This window comes from Eptatretus burgeri, chromosome 10 (genome assembly GCF_056783735.1).
Source record: "Eptatretus burgeri isolate ZD-2024b chromosome 10, Ebu_testis_v1, whole genome shotgun sequence".
NCBI lineage: Eukaryota > Metazoa > Chordata > Myxini > Myxiniformes > Myxinidae > Eptatretus > Eptatretus burgeri.
Window position 1 is genome coordinate 9157435 of NC_140970.1, and position 19394 is coordinate 9176828.

A 19394-nucleotide genomic window follows, 5' to 3' on the forward strand; every position below is an offset into this window, starting at 1 on the left:
ATAGTTAAATTTGACACTTGTTACACAAATGCATCAAACATTTTAAATCATACAAATTCAACGACATTAAACAAACACAATGCAAGCTAACTCAAGCAAAATATATCCATTTGTCCTTAAAAACGGTGCTCAGCCACTTGTAAAACCACCATTTCACTTTTATCAGAGCATAAGGAAAGACAAATTCAACCTGAAACCTATTTAGTAAAGCTCCTCATACAATAATTTATCAACAACTTTCTTCAAGAGTAATTTATAGAGCACATCGATAACAGAAAGTTTGGTTGATTTACAAAGGAAAACAAGAGAAAGAGTAATCAGAGATTGCAGATTCTCGCCAGGATTTGTGTTTTTGTGGTGTTTGTGTAGTTTTGTGTGGTGCATTTTGTGCAGTGTATTTTGTGTGGTGTTTGTGTACTGGTGTGTTACTTAATTAATAAGAGACATAATTAAAACTGCCACTTGATAACTGCTGGCAGTGATGACCGGGTACCAAGACGTTCCGCTTTGATGCAACCCCGCTTTGATTGGACACCTGCCCATAACCCATGACGTTTTTAAAATTATTATTCTATTGAATTCAGAATGGGATTAAAAAAATTCAATTCAAATCAAATGGAAGGCCAAATAGGTACAGTCCTGTATTGGAGTAATCAGAAGGAACCCAAACAAGCAACAAGCAAAGATGAAGTCATCAGGAGGAACCTGTATAAGATTCGCATTTCAGGTGCTCCTCCTCTACCCTCAAACCCATCCAGACACAGCCAAGTGAGTCTTATTCAAAAAAAAAAAACTAATTTTTTAAAAAGACCCAGATCAAAAAAATGAATAATTCTGGCGACCAGACCATGCGTCCAACCAAGTTGAAATTTAAACCATGTATTCCTCATCACTAAATAGATCATAATTTTGAAGTTTCACATCGATTGATTAAACGGTTCCAGAGAAAACATTACGTATTATTATTTCTTCAATCCAATATGGCTGACAAACCATGTGACCTCTCAATTATTCCTGAACAAACTTGTACACGCATGGCTTGGGGGCACGTTTGTGTGAAGTTTCCCCTCAATCTGTTCAGCCGTTCTGGAGAAGATTTTTTTTTATAGGTTTTAGGGTAAATCCAAAATGGCTGCCAAACCATGTGACCTATGATGTCACATGTGTGAACCTTTTGTTCCTCATGGATAGGCGGTTATACGTGTAAAGTTTCGCCTCGATCTGCTCAACCACTTCAGAGAATTTTTTTTTTATATATAATATGGCTGCCGAATCATGTGACCGATGACCTCATCAAATTGGTTTTCTGTGGACCATTTCATCCTTAGATGACCCTCAAAAATTTTCATACTGATCAGATGTAGCGTTCTGCATATGCAATTATGAGGTTGTAACGAAGGCACCCATGACATCATAAAAATCACCTTTATTCCCCATGAGGAGTATTTGCCATGGTGCCAAGTTTGAATTTTTTCCTTGATGCGGTTTCAGAGATACAGAGGTCCAAATTTTTTCGGTTTTTCCAACATGGCTGCCACACCCCATGACCGATTACATCATAATTATCATTAAAACATTCTACATAAGTAATCGCTCGTGTGGTGAAAGTTTTGTCTCAATCTGATAGGCGTTTGTGGAGCAAAACACAAAGGTTCTGTGTGGACAAACAAATGAAATTGCTCGTTAAGCAAGGAATTGCCGGAATAACTTTGTCATATCTCCATGGTCTCTGAAAAAACATAAACCTGGATATCAATTTGGTTCTTATAAGTTGATAGTGCTACTGTTTAATGAGTTAGGGCAATTTATAAGCAATTAGTTTGGTCATGATCATAACTTGGAAGTCAATCGGACTTGAAATGGCGTTTTTATCGCAATTTGAAAGTTTTGACCCGACCCCCTGACATTCGACCCCCGACCGCTAAGAATGGTGTTGGTGTGACACCCCAATGAGACATATGGTTGGATGCACTATTGGAAGATGCACATTTTGGATTTGGTTTGAAGTCGATATGACCATGTTAGCGGACGTTATTCCGATAATAAGAATTTCGGTTTTTCGGTGACCTTGACCTTGACCTTTGACCTAGATTCACCAAAAACGACAAGTGTCTAAGTTTGACCATTTTCCGACGTCTGTACCCAGTTTGGAAATGATCGCTGAAACGGTGTGGCTGCTACAGGGTAAACAAACACACAAACAAACACACACACAAACAAACACACAAACAGATGACGGAAGTCATCAATATACTTACGAAATCTTTAGATTTCGTAAGTAACAAACAGACAGAAAGGGGTGAAAACATAACCTCCTTCACCTTCGGTGGCGGAGGTGACAATGGATGGAATCAACAGGACGTTGGTCAAAGTGTGCCACAGAACGTGGGAAGCAAGGAGAGGCTGAGGAAGCTTTGGAAATTTTAGTTTGCCTAAATTGCAAAAACAGATAAATTCTCTTTAACTCTGCCTTAAATATCGACAGAAGATGTAATTTTGCATGTTTTTGCATCCTATCACAACAAATATACCTGACATTATCAGAAGCACTCAAAATGTCCCCCCCCACGCTCTCCACTACCCCATCCCCCAACTGAATGTGCACTGTCATCCAGGAAATGTCAGTTCATGGATTTCTATTTGGTTTCCTAGCCTGTTATGCATTCCTCCCATCACTGGGTGACTTATCTGTTGGAGTTTGTCCAAAGTCTAAGGTTCCGTTCACAGTTGTGCTTCCAACCTGACAATTCTATTGGATCAGGAGATAATACACAGCATATATCAACACTGTATTTCAAAGCTGCCTTGATAAATGATAATTTTCAGCTCGCATTGTATTTAATAACAAACTGACTAAAAGTTTTAAATCACGACAAACACCTGCTCCATAAACGAGTGAGTGGCAAGAAGGGTGAGTTGGGGGTGGGAAACCTTAAGTTGGACGTGGCCATCTCAACTTCGGAGGATATGCCCGGGCACACCCTGAGTACAACCACCGTACTGAATTTCGTTTCAATGTATTTCATCCCACAAACAAGCAGAGACACATGTTTCAACGCATTCTACCCACATCTATGACAACTATAGTTTTTATTATACTATAACACAGAGAATTGGCATGTTTTAGAATGAGTTTCAAATTATTTGATTGAGCGGTTTAGGAGTACATAAAATACAGAGTACATATGTAAATATATATGTATGTATATTTTGTATACCTTGTCGAGGCTCGTGTGAGAGCTAACACACAACGCACAGCAAGGGGGCATGAGACAAGAGGGGCAGGAGTGGGAGGGACAAAACAGTGGGGAACAGACACATTAGGTGAACTGTGGAAGGGAGAGGGATGGGGCGGGGAACATGGGGAATAGAAGATGGACATTACAGGGACTTTCAGGAAGGAAAGCAGGGAATTTGAAGGAGGTGGGCTTGGGTGGATTATCCAAATGACCCAACTAGTTTTGTGTTCTACAGGGTTTTCATGCAGTCGAGACACTGTTCTGGGACTTGTAATACATTCTTCCACTGGGAGGGGTGCCACATGATGCAAATTTAAATAAATAATTTTGGTCCCCTGGCCCCTCCTCCCGAATCCCCGAGACTATTAATTATTTATAACATCTAAAACCTTCCAGGGCTCCACCCATAAAAAAAATGATTTAAAAAAAAAAAAAAGGTATAATCGTTTGATTGAAATATCCTGAGAATTAGGATGATTCCCACTCATTGTGTTTATAACTGGTTTGTAAAAACATTATGTTTGACAAGATTATATTTTCCCACGGGGAGTTTACAGTTTACAATACCTTCAGTCGACATTGGAGTTTGAATGATTGAGATAAGATAGTTTTTTTCTTTTTTTGGACTGTGCCAATATTTGTAAAGCGAGCAATACCCATCCTGGGCTGGCAGGATGGATTAGAGGTCCACACACTCACCTCTGGGCTGTCTCGCCTGGATGTGAATCTCGAGTCAGCGATAAACTGTCATCCTGGTGTTTCACAGGAAGGAAAATTCATCAATGTGTATGTCGTGACTGCCGTCCTTCAAATGGACGTGAAACTGGGCGTCCCGTCTGCTGGCCAGCATGAGTTGATCGATAATCCCACGGTGTCCTATGCGAAGAGTCGGCGAGCTATCGCCGGCACCATGAACAAATTCAAAATTCCTACCGTCACATGCAGAGGGCACTGCATCAGCGGGACAGCTGTGCCCTCAGCCAACGATGCTATTGTGCAGCTTTGTGCTGCTCACAAAAGAAAAAGAGGACTTCTCAGTCAACTCTGTCGTATTTGTCTCGTTCACACCATTAAAAACATCGGGTTCTAAGGGGGTCAACAGGGTGGAGGGGTTGGGGGGGGGTTCCCACCAAAAGACACAATCCTGATAAAACTTGACCACAACCTTCATCACCCGTGATGTACCAAAGTTTGTTCACGACGTTAAAAAAAAAATCCATAGGTATTTACTTTCTACTCCATTACATATTTTGTGGGTCATCCACACCTTCCAGTGGTTCCCTGGTTATCTTATCCAGTTGCTACCAGGTGAGCACCCAGCGGTATTGCCCCTGTGTTTTATTTGTGGAGGAGCCCACACCGGACAGGCAGATCACTCCGACCCTGAAAGTAATAAATGAGCCATCTGGGTTTATTTTACCAACAGTTTGATCGTGACCGGGTCATTATCCAGCGACTACACCAGTTTCTCGACTATTAGACTCTATTACTATACTTCCTTGACGGTCCCAATTATTACCATCATTCTGTGGGATCGTATGGGAACATTTTTGTCCCAAATCTTTGAAAAGCCAGTTGATAAGGCCTGATGTTCCTGGAAGTCGCTCTACATCGGCACACAAGTAGAACAATGGATGTTGAACCGAGTAGTAGTAGTTCATGTGTCAAAGCCATGCATTTATGTGGAAAGGTACGTCATAACCAGAAAATTGGAATATATATCCGAAATACTGCTGCCTCGGGTGCCTGCGATGACTCGTCTACTCTCTGCGAAGGAACACCTTGGGATCCTTAACTTTCACCAATTAATGCTAGCAGATGCGACACCCAGTGTAACGTCTATACGAGGTATGACACACACAACGATACATCACAGTCTGTGAAACACCATGGTGAGAGTATATAGCTGTGCCGAGATTCTAACCCAGGCTTGTCAACTCAAAAGTGAGTGTGCAAATTCCTCTGAGCTATCCTGGCAGCCCTTTCTAGAATATAAATCGTTAATATTGCTGTCTTCAGTTACTTTTGAACTCGCTACCCTTAATGGATACCTTTCCAATGTCCTAAGCATTATGATATCATCATAACGATGACAAATGTCAAATATTATTTCTCAATGGTGAGCTTTGAAATTGCCACCCATCTCCTTCCCCAGGATGACGTTGTTATGGGCACGTTGACAGTGAGAGAAAACCTGGAATTCTCAGCTGCTCTTCGTATTTCCAATTCCCCCTCATCGGCTGAACGAAAAGAATGTGTGGAGAGACTCCTTTCAGAGCTCGGCATTACAGTCGTTGCTGACAGCAAGGTGAGTGTCAATCATGGACCTTCATCGGGCAAAAGTCCAGGTGGTCTGTGTGTATTTTTTGTTGGCTGGTTTGTTTTATGAAGCATGGATAAATCGTATCACGGTGATTTCATAGCAATAATTACCCCTGCCACCAAAGGTGGATGAAGGTTGTCCCCCCCCCCAATCCCCCTTACCTGTCTCTGTCTGTCTGCCTTTCTGTTTGTTTGTGAACAAAATATCTCAATAAGTTAGGGACTGATTTGGACGAAATTTGGTGGAAAGCTTTGGTATGCTACAGGGAAGAATTGATTTGATTTTAGTGAAGATCTGAATCCGGATTCAGATCCGAGAATTTTAAAGTGATTCTTCACCATTGAGCGAGGGATAAAACGACATGTAGCAGGATTTCTGAAAAAGTTATGGACGGATTCAAACGCAACATGGTTGCATGAATTGGTTAGATGATAAGAAGAAGCTGATTAAATTTTAGTTCAGGTTCAAATCCAGATCCGGCCTATCAGTGGGATACAAAACATAAACTAATCTGCCTGGCACAGGTTTGCATCCCACCGAGTGGCCGTTCTAGTTTTTTGTTTTTTTTTTGTCTTAACTCCCGTGTTGTTGAGGTCCAATACACGTGCTGATATATTCCCTAATTGTGTTGCATTATAATGAAGAATCATTTGCCTTACTTGGCTCTATTTGACTCGTTTTATATGTGTCTCACTTTATTTGTCTCATTTTCTCACTTTCTCACTTTATACATAATGTTCCTCTTACAAATGGTTGTCCTTCCGAGGATAGGAATGGCCAAGTCGTGATTTGATACCACCGTGTTCGTCCATAGTCCATACTGTCGGCATATTTAGGATGAACGTTTATGGTTGCATTCTCTTCAAAGATGAACCTTTTGCAAATCAGATGAACATGTATGCATTTGTAAAATGCTATGATCATTTTCTCTCCCCATGGCTGCACCAGTTTTGTACAAATCATCAACTTGATTTGCTGCAAAACAACTTCAAACCTTAACTTACCAATCACGTGTTTAACTGTAGGTTCTTAACACACTCATCTGTCAAGCTTCTATAAGTAGCTGCAAACAAACGCTTTCATTAAGTGAACCAAACGGATCAAGTTTTAATTCATTGCTTCACAACACTTTTTTTCCGCTGTCTGCAAAGCTTCAGGCTCACGTCATTCTTACCGATAAGGTTTTTAGCCATACTTTGCAGTCACAAGTTGTGGCTTCTTCAAAGTCCCAAAACCAATGAAACTAGCACGTCAAAGTGCCTTTTCAATAAAGGATGGAACACGAGCCTTCTCTTGTGGTCACGTTGAGCTGTGCTTTAACTTAAGAGACCTTAAGGGTGTGTATAGACACTAGGAGCTGGAAAGCTAAAGTGATGCATAAACAACTTCCATGGCAAGATGGCAGGAGCGAGTTGCTTTGTTGTTGTTCTGTGACAGAGTATGACCTGAAATGGCAAACTACGCTCCTCAAACTTTTTGCCGGCGCAATTTTGGATACAGAATGTCAGGCACTTTCTGCTACTGAAATCGAAAACTTTGGCAATGAGAATCACTGCTTGGACTTTTAAATCCTCAAGCTTATCAGCTTTACCATGATGTTATCATGAATATTTTTGTGTGTTATAACTTTCATCTAAACACAGGGTTGATTGTGATTGGTGATTGATTGCGTGATGTCTTGGTTCGTTTGTATTGTCATTTTTCTCCAATGGGGCTCAACTGTAGGGCAACCAAGGAACCCATTATTGGAATGTCACTTAATTGCATAAGCCTTACCGATATACACTATGATCACCCAATTATGTGTGAATATCAGACCTACCATGAATAATCGTGTTTTGGAGAAACCCCACTATCCCCACGTTGGTGGGGGTTGTGGGGATGGGGTTAATTCATACTCTACTGTAGAAATGGTATGTTTGGCTTCCTCACTTGAGGCTCAGCATTTATAGTCTTGTTATGACTCGGCCAGGATCAGAATCGAACCACTGCTCTATCAGGGCTTTTGGGTTGTTTTAACATCTTAATAATAGCAAAGGATGCACGAGCAACTTGTGAAGATGAAGTTCAAATGCATACTTCCTACAGGGAGATGGGGGTAGCGATCAGACTGGTGCAGGAATGCAACACATTTGTAGTTGTTAGTGGTGGGGAAAAAAACATTCTGCCATTTTTGATTGTGTGTGTGTGTGTGTGTGTGTGTGTGTGTGTGTGTGTGTGTGTGTGTGTGTGTGTGTGTGTGTGTGTGTGTGTGTGTGTGTGTGTGTGTGTGTGTGTGTGTGTGTGTGTGTGTGTGTGTGTGTGTGTGTGTGTGTGTGTGTGTGTGTGTGTGTCCTACATTGCTCCAAAACCATGAAACCTTATAGACTGAAACTTTACATGCAAACTAATGGAACTCCAAGGAAGTACAAGAGTGAAAATTGGGTGTTTGAGTTAATTAAAACACCCCTTTTGAAGATAATTAATAGTCTTAATTAATTATATCCTTTATCAGGTGCATCCTTGGACATCCTTGGACATAGCGCTGGCCCAGGATGGGGTCCTAAGTCGCCATTTTATTTGACCTATTCAAACATGCCTCAATTTGGAAGCACGATCTGTTGTTAGATCGTGCGCTGTTCGGGTTGGAAATCCAAAAATTTAAACAAACAATCGATTTTTAAATTATTTATTTATTTTTAATATCTTAGTGTACTTATTTCAGCAATGCATTAACTTAACTTTTTCAACTGTTCACACGATTATATCGAGTGAAGAAAAGCTTAAGGAATGCACAGAAAATGTAACTTCATTGAGTGCAACGCTGTGCTTCATAACGTGCTTTTGCAATCCATGACGGCACAGTCCACATGGGTCTTTTTTTTCGGCAATTATGCATGCAGTTTGCTCTTTCTGTTTTGGGGCAATTTGCTTACATTACAAAATATTAATTTTTTAGTGGATGGGGAATGGTAAGCGTGGTGTTGGCTCAATGGTGTTTACTTGGTGTTGGCTTAATTGTAAGGGTGGCAGGCTTGGGATCCTAGGGTCCTGAGTTCAAATCCTGCTTTGTCGTTGAATACCAGGTGGGGTTGACTCAGCCTGTCATCCTTCCGAGGTGGGCAAAATGAGTACCAGCTTGCTGGGATGATTGAGCCATTTGAGCATCTTCAGTCGGAGTGGCGATCCATCCAGGATTGTGCCCAACAGCCCAGGAGACTGCTTTGGCAGCACCGACGCTCTGCACAGAATATGGTTCCAAAGGATGGATGGATGGTAGCTTCTGCAAGCGAAGAGGATCTTTTTTGTTGCTGCAAATGAAGATGCTTTTTGTCATGGGGTGGAACCCCTCAAATAGTTTCCTCATTCTGCTTTCCATTCAACCTATCCATATTTTCATTGCAACAGCATCATTCCAATCACAAATAAATACTTTTCTGTTAATTTAACAAAGTCCAATATTAAAAACACTCTTGAGGGAAACAAATAGAAATGCATTGCTGAGGTGACATCCTGATCCGGAGCAACTTCGTATGGATCAAAACTCGGTTATAATTGTATTGAGGTCTTTATGAAACCTCACACCTACCTTAGGACACCGGCTGGGACCCCAAAACGTTCCACCGAAGGCTCGGCGGGGCTAGCCCCAAAACTGAGGGAGTAGTTCGGGGTCAGATGGACGAGCACATACGCCTGCTTGAAAATATCGTTAACAACCGACTTCTGAGCCGTTTGCCGTATTATAGTGTTTTCTAAATTACCGAGCAAATTTTTTTTCCCATCTGTCACACACAGCTGTTTATAAAGACGAATATTTATGCACGTCTCCTTGAAACGTTTAAATAAATGCAACGTTCTTTTTATATGATTTGTTTTTTGAAATTTCCCCAAAACAATGGTGAAATTGATCTCTGGACAGTGTTGTCTCTGTACCTATCCAGGCCATGTTTGTTTGTCTCTGGACGTGTCTGTGTTTTTTTTCCGGGTGGTCTTTATCTCCGGACGTGTCTGGGTGGTGTTCATGTCTGGATGGGAGTTTGTCTCTGGACTTGTCCGGAAAGGAATTTGTCTCCAGACCTTTCTGAATGGGAGTTTGTCCCCGGACGTGTCCGGTCAGTGTTTGTCTCCGGATGGCTTGGCTTCAGACGCATCCGGTGGGTTTCGTCTCATGACGTGTCTGGGTAGTGTTTGTCTTTGGGAATTATTTATGGTATAACTGGTAGAAAATGGATTTCAGACATTATTTTGTTTCCATCATTACTGTTATTCAATGCAGAAAAATTATGATGAAACAGTATGAATTGTAATTAATGCTCCACCACACATCTGCCTTCCCTTCCTCTCACCTCATGCTGTCTTCCCTTCCTCTCACCTCATGCTGTCTTCCATTCCCCCACCAGTCCTCACTCTCCCTCCCTCCTCGCTCCCCTCCACCTCCTCACTCTCCCCCTCCCTCACTCTCTCCCCCACATATATATATATATATATATATATATATCTCTCTCTCTTTTCCTCTCTCTCTCTCTCTCTCTCTCTCTCTCTCTCTCTCTCTCTCTCTCTCTCTCTCTCTCTCTCTCTCTCTCGCTCTCTCTCGCTCTCTCTCGCTCTCTCTCGCTCTCTCTCGCTCTCTCTCGCTCTCTCGCTCTCTCGCTCTCTCGCTCTCTCGCTCTCTCTCGCCCTCTCCTCTCTCTCCCTCACCCCTCTCCCTCCCCCACACATCTCTCTCTCTCCCCCTCTTACTGTTCCCATCAGCGAAGCGACCAGTGGTACAGCATTTGCTTGTTCAATATAAATAGATGGCTTCTTGTACAATTTATTATTTCTATTTTTTCCAACTAAATTTGTTTGCGTCTAAATCTTTTATGTGTAGTGTGTGCAAGTTTGCCCTGTCCATCCATTCCATGGTGCCCATTTTCCTCTCTTTACTTTTCCCTATCTTGTAAGTAAAGTGGCCATTAAACTTACAAATTAAATAATAAGTATAAAGTTTTCACTGTCCTGCCAAAATGAGAATACAAATAAAATGAAAACGAAAATAAAAATTTTAAGCAAAAATGCATGATTTTGACAATGCTATGCATCCAATGCTACCTTTTTATTTTTTAGACTAATGATGACTGTTATTTGAAAATGGTCTCACCACCCATCCTAATGTTTGAGAGCAGGTCGGCACAGAGTTGATACGTGGTGTGTCAGGTGGCGAGCGAAAAAGAACCAACATTGGAATGGAGCTTATAACAGATCCAGGGGTCTTATTCTTGGATGAACCAACTACAGGACTTGATGCAAGCACAGCCAATGCAGTCATGCGTCTGTTACGCAGGTTAAAGTGGCATCTTTATTCCCATGCATTTTGCGATAATTTATCCTTATAAAGGCTATCTCGCACATTGACTGTATTCGTTTTTATTCTGTTTCAAAAATCAAACCGTTTTTAACTCTGTTGTCAGAAGCAGTATGTGAAAATGTCTCAACGACCGATGTGTGCAGGTTGTCACGAAACGGAAAAACAATAATCTTTTCAATTCACCAACCTCGGTACTCCATCTTCAAACTCTTTGACTCACTTACACTGCTCGCTGATGGTCAAATGATATTCCATGGACCTGCGCAGAAAGCTTTATCCTACTTTAGCACGAATGGTGAGCCTCACTTTTCCTCTGTTAAGACTAGTGTTGATATAAACTTAGGTAAATTCCATTTGACTGTGGCACATTGCCCGTTTTGGGTTTTGATCCATCATAATGGCTTGTGGAGAGTTCATAGGATTGCATCAAGTACATATTTCGAGGTAATATTTTCTCATGCGGGAGTCGATACTTTAATGCATAATTTTAAGGTTTTTTTGTGGACAGAAGAATGACAATAAGTCTTCATGCCTTCTCCTTCCAGGGATCAGATAGTCGGGTCATGCCAGATCAGATCTGTGACTTGCTGCAGGTATCATGTAAACCTGTAGTAACCTGTTCCATGGTCGGGTTGTCGGCGACTAAACCATCTCCCCACCAGATTTCCTGGTGAGGAGGGTGTTTGGATATGGACACCCAGCAGGATTAAAAACAAAGCTGGTCAAAGGGCGGAGGAACTCCTTGTGAGCCAACGGCCATCCATATCGAGTGCCCAACTGTGTCTGCAGACGTCCTCCTGGAGTTGGGTTACTGCTAATTAGGAGGTTGGTGACAGGATTTGCACTCTGGCTACCGTAAAACCCTTCATTCCGCAAAACATTCTCGAAGCATAAAAAAATCTGAAAACCCACTCCGTGGGAGTACCTCCTGTACAGCATCACTTCGCAGGGCAGCTCACCGGATGACGGGATTGGGGCAAAGCATTCAGGACCCCCAATCTTTGATGATAGGAGGGAAACCACAGGGTAACATTCCTGGGTCAGATGCGGGAAAGTGTGTCGGAGTGGTGCTAAGGTGTCGTGCAGCAGACGGCGGTCTCCTTGGGTTAACCTGAGGTGGTCCCTTCGGGTGGGTGGCTGGAATGTCCTATCCCTAAGAGAGGATGATCACCTGTCTCTGTAATCATCTGAACTCAAGCATTTGGACATTGGTATTGCAGGTACTCTCTGTGGTTCGGAGACCAGATTGTGGCGAGATCATGGCGAGTGGTTACACCAACTATTGGTGTGGTCACTCTGATGGTTACCATACCCAAGGAGTTGCTGTAGCTGTGTCAAATAAGCTCACTCCAATGATAATTGAGGTAACACCGGTCAACGAGCTTATTATGAGACTAAGGAATTGTCACTCCTTGAGTGTCATTTCACTGATCTCTGTTTATGCTCCAACTGAGGTGAGTGATCTCACCATGGTGGACACATTCTATGCCAGGCTCGAGTCTGTGGTTGATCGGTGCCCCAGGCGAGATACACTTCTAGTCTTGGGGGATTTCAATGCATCGACTGGAACTGATATGGATGGCTATGAGACTTGTGTTGGTCCCCATGGGTCTGGAACTGTAAACCAGAATGGCACTAAGTTCCTTGACTTTGCAAGAAGTCATGGAATTAGGGTGGCCGGTTCATGGTATCAGCACCCACAGGCTCATCACTGGACTTAGTATTCCAACGCTGGTGGTGTGGCAAAGGAGATTGACCACGTGCTCATTGATGGTCCCTGGAGAATGATCCAGAACTGCAGGGTCCAATGGGGTGCTCAGTTCCTCAATACTTACCAGCGGCTTGTTGAAGCAACTCTTAAGTTGCACCTTAAATCAAGGAGAATGGTACCATCCCAGCCGAGGCTGGGTGTTGGCAAGCTCAAGGATAAGAAGGTAGCTGAGGAGTTTCTGAACAAGCTGAGTGGAGACTTGGAGGGGTCTGGGTGCTTTGAGAGATCCTGAAGAGTTGTGGAATGCCTTCAAGACCACCGTCCTTGATGTTGCCGGTGGATGTCTTGGAACTCACCGGAGGGCGAAGAAGAATTTTCTCTCTCAACGGACACTGAATACCATTGACCAGAGTCGCAGGGCCAGGCTGAATGACAGAGCTGAGCTGTTCAGGGAGCTGAGGCGGAAAACTGTACATGCACTAAGGGTGGACAAGGAGACCTCTGTGCGAGGAATCTGTAAGCGGGTAGTCCAGTGATTGTCGTAAAGTGATTGTGGTCAAGTGATTCTCGTCCTGCTTACAGGGGAATTCGCGCATTGCGTTCATCCAAGCCAATCACTCGGTGTACTGCATTGAGAGTAGAGGGTGGTAGGCTCTTGACAGAGTCCAAAGTGAAGGCCCGCTGGGCCGGTTACTTTGAGCGGTTGTACCAGGCTGATCCACCAGCTGTCCAGTTGGATGTCAGGGGTGTTACAATCACTGTTGCTGACCCTCCAATCAACAGTGGTCCACCTTTGTTTGTGGAAACACAGGCTGCGGTGAACCGGTTGAAATGGGGTGAAGCTCCAGAGATCTGTGGCATCCATGCTGAACTTCTCAAGGTTGGTATAAATGCTGCAATCATGTCGTTACATGCAGTTTTGTGCTCTGCCTGGAACACGGCATAATCACAACTGACTGGAAGAGGGGCCTTGTTGTCCCTCTCTGGAAAGGGAAGGGTGATCGCCAAGACTGCAACAGCTACCGAGGGGTGACGCCACAGTGCCGGGCAAGGTCGTTGCTCAGATAATTCTTGATAGGGTTCGCCACCATCTGGTTGAGCACCAGCATCCAGAGCAATCAGGCTTTACACCAAAGAGGTCAACGATTGACCGTATCCTTGCTCTTTGGGTCCTCACCGAACGCAGATGAGAGTTTCGGCAGGGGCTGCTTGCAGCCGATGTTGATCCCTGTAAAGCCTTTAATTCAGTGAATTGCGATTCCCTCTGAAGGATTCTTGGTCTTCGTGGGGTGCCACCAAAACTGATCGATCTCATGTCTGAAAACTACTCTGTTACTGAGGGTGCAGTGAGATGTGGTGGTTCCATCTCTGACTTATTTCCAGTTGTTACTGGAGTTCGTCAGGGGTGTGTACCGGCCCCCACACTTTTCAGCACTTGTATGAACTGGATTCTAGGGAGGATGTCGGAGAGATCGAGCTGCGGTGCATCATTTGGGAATGTCAAGATCTCCGACCTTGATTTGGCAGATGATGCAGTCGTCTTTGCGGAGACTTTCGATATCCCTTTGGGGGTCCTTGAGGTGCTGAATGAGGAGTCGGAGCTGATGCGATTAAGGGTTTCCTGGGTCAAAACTAAGATCCAGACTTTCAATGACATCTTGGATGCTGCTGTCCTGTCTGTGTCTGTTTGTGGTGAGGATGTTGAGGTTGTGGAGAGATTATCTTACCTTGGCAGTGATATTCATGTCTCTGCTGGCTGTGTATCAGAGGTCAAAAGATGTCTGGATCGGTCCTGGGGATTCATGGATTCACTCGATCATGGGGTGTGGCCCTGCCGGTACCTGTGGGGAGGACGAAAATCTGAGTCTTCAGGTCCTTGGTGCTTCCAGTCTTGCTCTATGGATGTGAGACTTGGACTCTGACCAGGGATCTGAGATAGAGACTTAATTCCTTTGGTACCAGGTCTCTTCAAAGAATCCTTGGCTATCACTGGTCGGACTTTGTGTCCAACGAGTGGTTGCTGAGAGAGACTCAAATGAGATTTTTTTACCTGCAGAGTCTGTGAGCATCATCTGTGTCTATATGGACATGTGGCTCGTTTTCCTGACACTGATCCTGCTCACCAGATTCTTTCAGCGAGGGAGTCTCGTGAGTGGAGGAGGCCAATGGGCCGACCATGTTCCTCATGGTTGCAGCAGCTTGATCGGCATCTCAAGGAGATGGGGATGGGCCAGGCATCTGCCTGGGGGATGGCCAGACAGAGGCCCCTGGAGTACCGGCGGAAAGTGGATGTAGTGACGTGCTGCTCTGGCGTATGCTCCCATACCTGACCTGACTTTCCAGGGAGCACTATGTTGTATTGCTGTAAAGGTTCTGCTAAAATGTCCTCAAAATTACAACTAGTACAATGCTATGAAAATTACAACTGATGCACATATTATTGTGAGTTAAGGATGTGGCCTGTTCCAATTGACTTTCTCCAGGAAATAGCCAAAATATTTCTCCATCAATAGCCCGATGGTGCAAATGACCTTTGCCTTTTTCTTAAATGCCAAAAAGTCAAATTAATCTCAAGGCGATGCTTTGATGCTTTATATTTGGACTGAAAATCAAGATCAAGCAAAATTTTGAACATATGCTCCACAGGTGAGATCCGTCCAACTCAAGCTTGTTCCACTTTGACATCCTCTTTCCGCTCTGTTAAACTTATCATTTGCCCTCAGTCATTTTCCTTCTGCTTGGAAGTCACCCAACATCATCACATTCGATAAACAAGGTGCAAAAGCTGATGTCCATAACAACAAACCCATCAGCTTGCTTCCAATAATTATCAGCAAAGTCATGGAATCCATTGATTGCAGTTGATATTAAATCCTTTCTTTTCTCCAACGGTTTGATATCAGACCATCAATTCAGATTCAGACCCTGTCACTCTACCCTGGACTTGGTGCTACTGCGCTCCCAACAATGGATGGATGACTTCAATCTCGGACTTGCGATCAGGGCCATCCCACTCGACAAATCTGAAGCATTCAATACAGTCTGGCACTCAACTTTGCTCTCAAATCTCTCAGCCAATATCATCCAAAATCATCTCCTCTCATGGCTTGCTAATATTTTTTTGTATTTCTCAGTCAGTGTGAGGCTGGCATGCAACAAAGCAGTCTTTCTCATGATCCTGATTCTCATCTTCGTCAAAGGTCTTTCTGATTCTCTGAAAATGCCTCCTTAGCATTTTTGTGATGACTCCACGCTCTGTCATTGTATCCATTATCTTTCAGACAGGCAAGGCAACAGTCTCTTCCATATCACCAGTCCTTCGTTGAATTAGGAGTTGGTAAATTACTTTTAGTATGCCTTTCAATCCTGACAAGTCACTTCTGGTTCCGGTTCTTGAGCGACGGCGGCGTTCTTCAGAATCTCTGCCGACTTTCTCAAAGATAAGTTTTCCGATCGTTTTTTGTTGTTGCGTTTTTGCTGTTATTTTGCTGTCTCCATGCGTACTGTGTGTTTCTAGTTTGGTTTTATTATAAAACTTTTTCTAATCGGTGTGTATTCTTCGGTCTTTTCATATTGGGTTTTCTTACGGCTGTGGCTACCCTTCTGTCTGTGTGTGTCCACAATCGTGTTTATTGTATTTTCTTGTTATTACCTTCAGTTTTTATCTTCACCACAATCCCTCCACCACCCTTTCAATTCCTCCCAACTTTACCCTCTGTTTCATGTCTTAACATATAAAAAAAAAAATACAAAAAAAACTTTTTAAAAAATCTTCTCCCATCTTACCTTATATCTTCTGTAACCACCTGACTTCCTCTGCCTCCTCCTCTGACACTCCACACTTGCAATCCCACTTTGATCATGAAGGTATTCACCATACACCTTCATGATCTTTTCTTCAACCTTTCCTTAAATTCACCTTAGCTAATCTTTGAAGAAAAAAAAATTCCCCTCCTTCTCTCCTTCTACCACCCATAACCACATGATTTCCTGTAGCTTCTCTTCCTCTTCCTTCTCTTTGCAAATCCACCTTCCAATCCCACTTTGATTGTGAAGGTATTCACCATATACCTTCATGACCTTTTCTTCAAACTCTTACTTTACTCTGCCCACATCTTCCCTGATCTTCAAAAAAAAAAAAACGCCAAAAACATTTTTTTTACAATGTTTCAACTTCCTCCTTCTCCTTCTCCTCCTCCTTCTTCTCCTTCTTCTCTTTCTTCTTCTTCTCCTTCTCCTCCTTATTCTTAACAAGGAAATCCAATGCAGGTGGAGGTATTTCAGCCCATCATGCCTGTGCGAACACCACACCAACCCATCTTCACATGATACAACGAAGAAAATGCAAAAAAAAAGTTTTTAATGAATGAAATTTAAAAATATTTTTTTTTTTTGAAAGCCCCCTCCCCCCCCCCCCTTGTCTTCCCCTCGAGGAGGGGGCATGGGCTTGGTTAAAAACACACATCAGCCACACAGCCCACCTTGACAAGAACCCCAGCAACAGCACTCCGATCACAATCACCCATCAATACTCAAACGACAGACCTAAAAGTCTTATCAACAGCCCCATCCACCTCTATCACCATAACTTCCTGGTACCTATCTAATTCTAATTTAAACTTATCTACTTTTTCTGCTGCCACTACCTTTCCAGGGAGACCATTCCATGCATTAACTACTCTCTGAGTGAAAGTCTCCTGCCTTGCTATCATCTTAACTCTCCTCTTCTTTACTCTCAGGCTATGGCCCCTGGTTCTATCACTGTCTACTCTGTTGAATAGATAGAATAAAATAGACTCCTACCACTAATTACTAATTACCATCCTACCATAGATAGAATAGAATAGACTCCTACCACTAATTCTTCTGCACATATTTTATCAATACCTCGCATTATCTTAAACATCTCTGTCATATCTCCTCATAAACACCTTCTTCCTAGTGTATAAACCCTGTCTCCTTTAGCCGCTCCTCATAGCTTGGTCTAGCTAGGCCCAGAATCGAATCTAGTATCCCTGTGCTGAACCCTCTCTATGGCATCTATATCCTTCTGAAACTGTGGTGACAAAAGCTGCAAACAATATTCTAGATGTGGCCCTCACTAAATTCCTGTACAATGTTACCACCACCTCTTTTGATTTATAATTGATCCCCCTCTGAATGCAGCCTTAAACCCTATTTGCTCTACCTATAGCTACCTGACACTGTGCTGCCTGCTTCCCTCCCACATCTATTACCACCCCCAGATCCTACTCCTGTGTGACACGCTCCAAGATTACCCCTTGCATCCTGTAATCTCTATTTTCATTGTTTTTTCCCATCCCCAACACCTTACACTTGCTCAAGTTAAATTCCATCTGCCAGTCTTTTGCCCAATCTATGTAAGTATCAATACTTTCCTGAATCGGATCACCACCCCCTCTGCTATCCACCTCACCTCCAAGCTTTGAGTCATCTGCAAATTTGGAAAGGTTACTCTTTACCCCATTATCCAAATCGTTGATGTAAATCATGAATAGTAATGGTCCAAGTACTGATCCATGAGGTACCCCAAAACTTACATCCTCACAGCAAGAAATCTAAGGCTGGTGTTGGCCTCGTGGTTAGGGTGGCGGCTTGGGATCCTCGGGTCCTGAGTTCAAGCCCCATTGGCCGCTGAATTAAAAATACACCAGGAGGTTGACTCAGCCTGTCATCCTTCCGAGGTCGGCAAAATGAGCACCAGTGTACTGGTAAGGGGGGAACTGCATCAGCGGCATAGCCACGTCCCAAGCAATGATGCAACCAGCAGCCACAGGCTGCACTCGATAGAGAGAGCAAGACATCTTCCCACTCACAGTCACTCTTTGCTTCCTACCACTAAGCCAGTTTGCAATCCAATTAGCTACCTGACCAGCCACTCCACAAGCCCTCACTTTGGCTAACAACCTCCGATGTAGTACCTTATCAAACGCCTTCTTAAAGTCGAGATATACTATGTCCACTACCTTTCCCTCATCCACCCAATCAGACACTGCTTCATAGAACTCTAAAAGATTTGTTAAACAGGAACCACCTTTGGTAAACCCATGCTGACTACCTTTAATTAGTTTGTATTTGTTTAAATGGTTCCTCATCTGGTCGTTAATTAATGTCTCCAACACCTTCCCCACAACTGAAGTCAAACTAACAGGTCTATAGTTTCCCAATTCTTCTCTGGATCCTTTCTTAAATAGTGGTATTACATTTGCTACTCTCCAATCCTCTGGTACCTGTCCTGACTCATGAACTATTGAAAATATCCGTTAATATCTCACTTACCTGTTCAGCCACCTCCCTCAATACTCTCAGTTGCATATTATCTGGACCTGGATCCTTATCTACTCTTAGATTTCCGAGCTGTTCCTTTACTTCCCCCACTCCAACCTGGATCTTCTGCAAAAGCCCTTCCTCACCTACTCGGTAGATACTCTCAGCAATTGGCAATTCTCCTGACTGTTCTTGTGTAAAAGTCGAAGAAAAATACCTGTTTTAATAAGCCTGCCATCTCACTTTCATCACTAACCACTCTCCCGATGCTATTCTTCAATGGGCCCACACTGGTCCTAACCTGTTCTTTTCCCCTGATATATTAAAGAAAGCCTTGCTATTATGTTTAATATTCTGAGCCATGTCCTTCTCATACTCTCTTTTGGCTTGCCGAGTTATTTTCTTAACTTGTCTCTTTTTACTTCGATAGTGAAATAAATCTTACTCCAGTCCTGGTATTTTAAACCAAATATAAATGCCTTCTGCTTCTCCTTAATAGCGTTCCTT

At 43.1% G+C, this 19394-nt stretch overlaps 1 protein-coding gene across 1 annotated transcript in view; it reads left to right on the plus strand.

The window, feature by feature from the left end:
- ABCG2 (ATP binding cassette subfamily G member 2 (JR blood group)) overlaps positions 1-19394 on the plus strand; it is a 169996-nt gene that overhangs the window by 39535 nt on the left and 111067 nt on the right. Inside the window, exons 4-6 of the mRNA XM_085897018.1 lie at positions 5395-5547; positions 10707-10864; positions 11032-11183. Of these exons, the coding sequence (XP_085753144.1) occupies positions 5395-5547; positions 10707-10864; positions 11032-11183 (463 nt within the window). The remainder of the gene's footprint in view (positions 1-5394; positions 5548-10706; positions 10865-11031; positions 11184-19394) is intronic.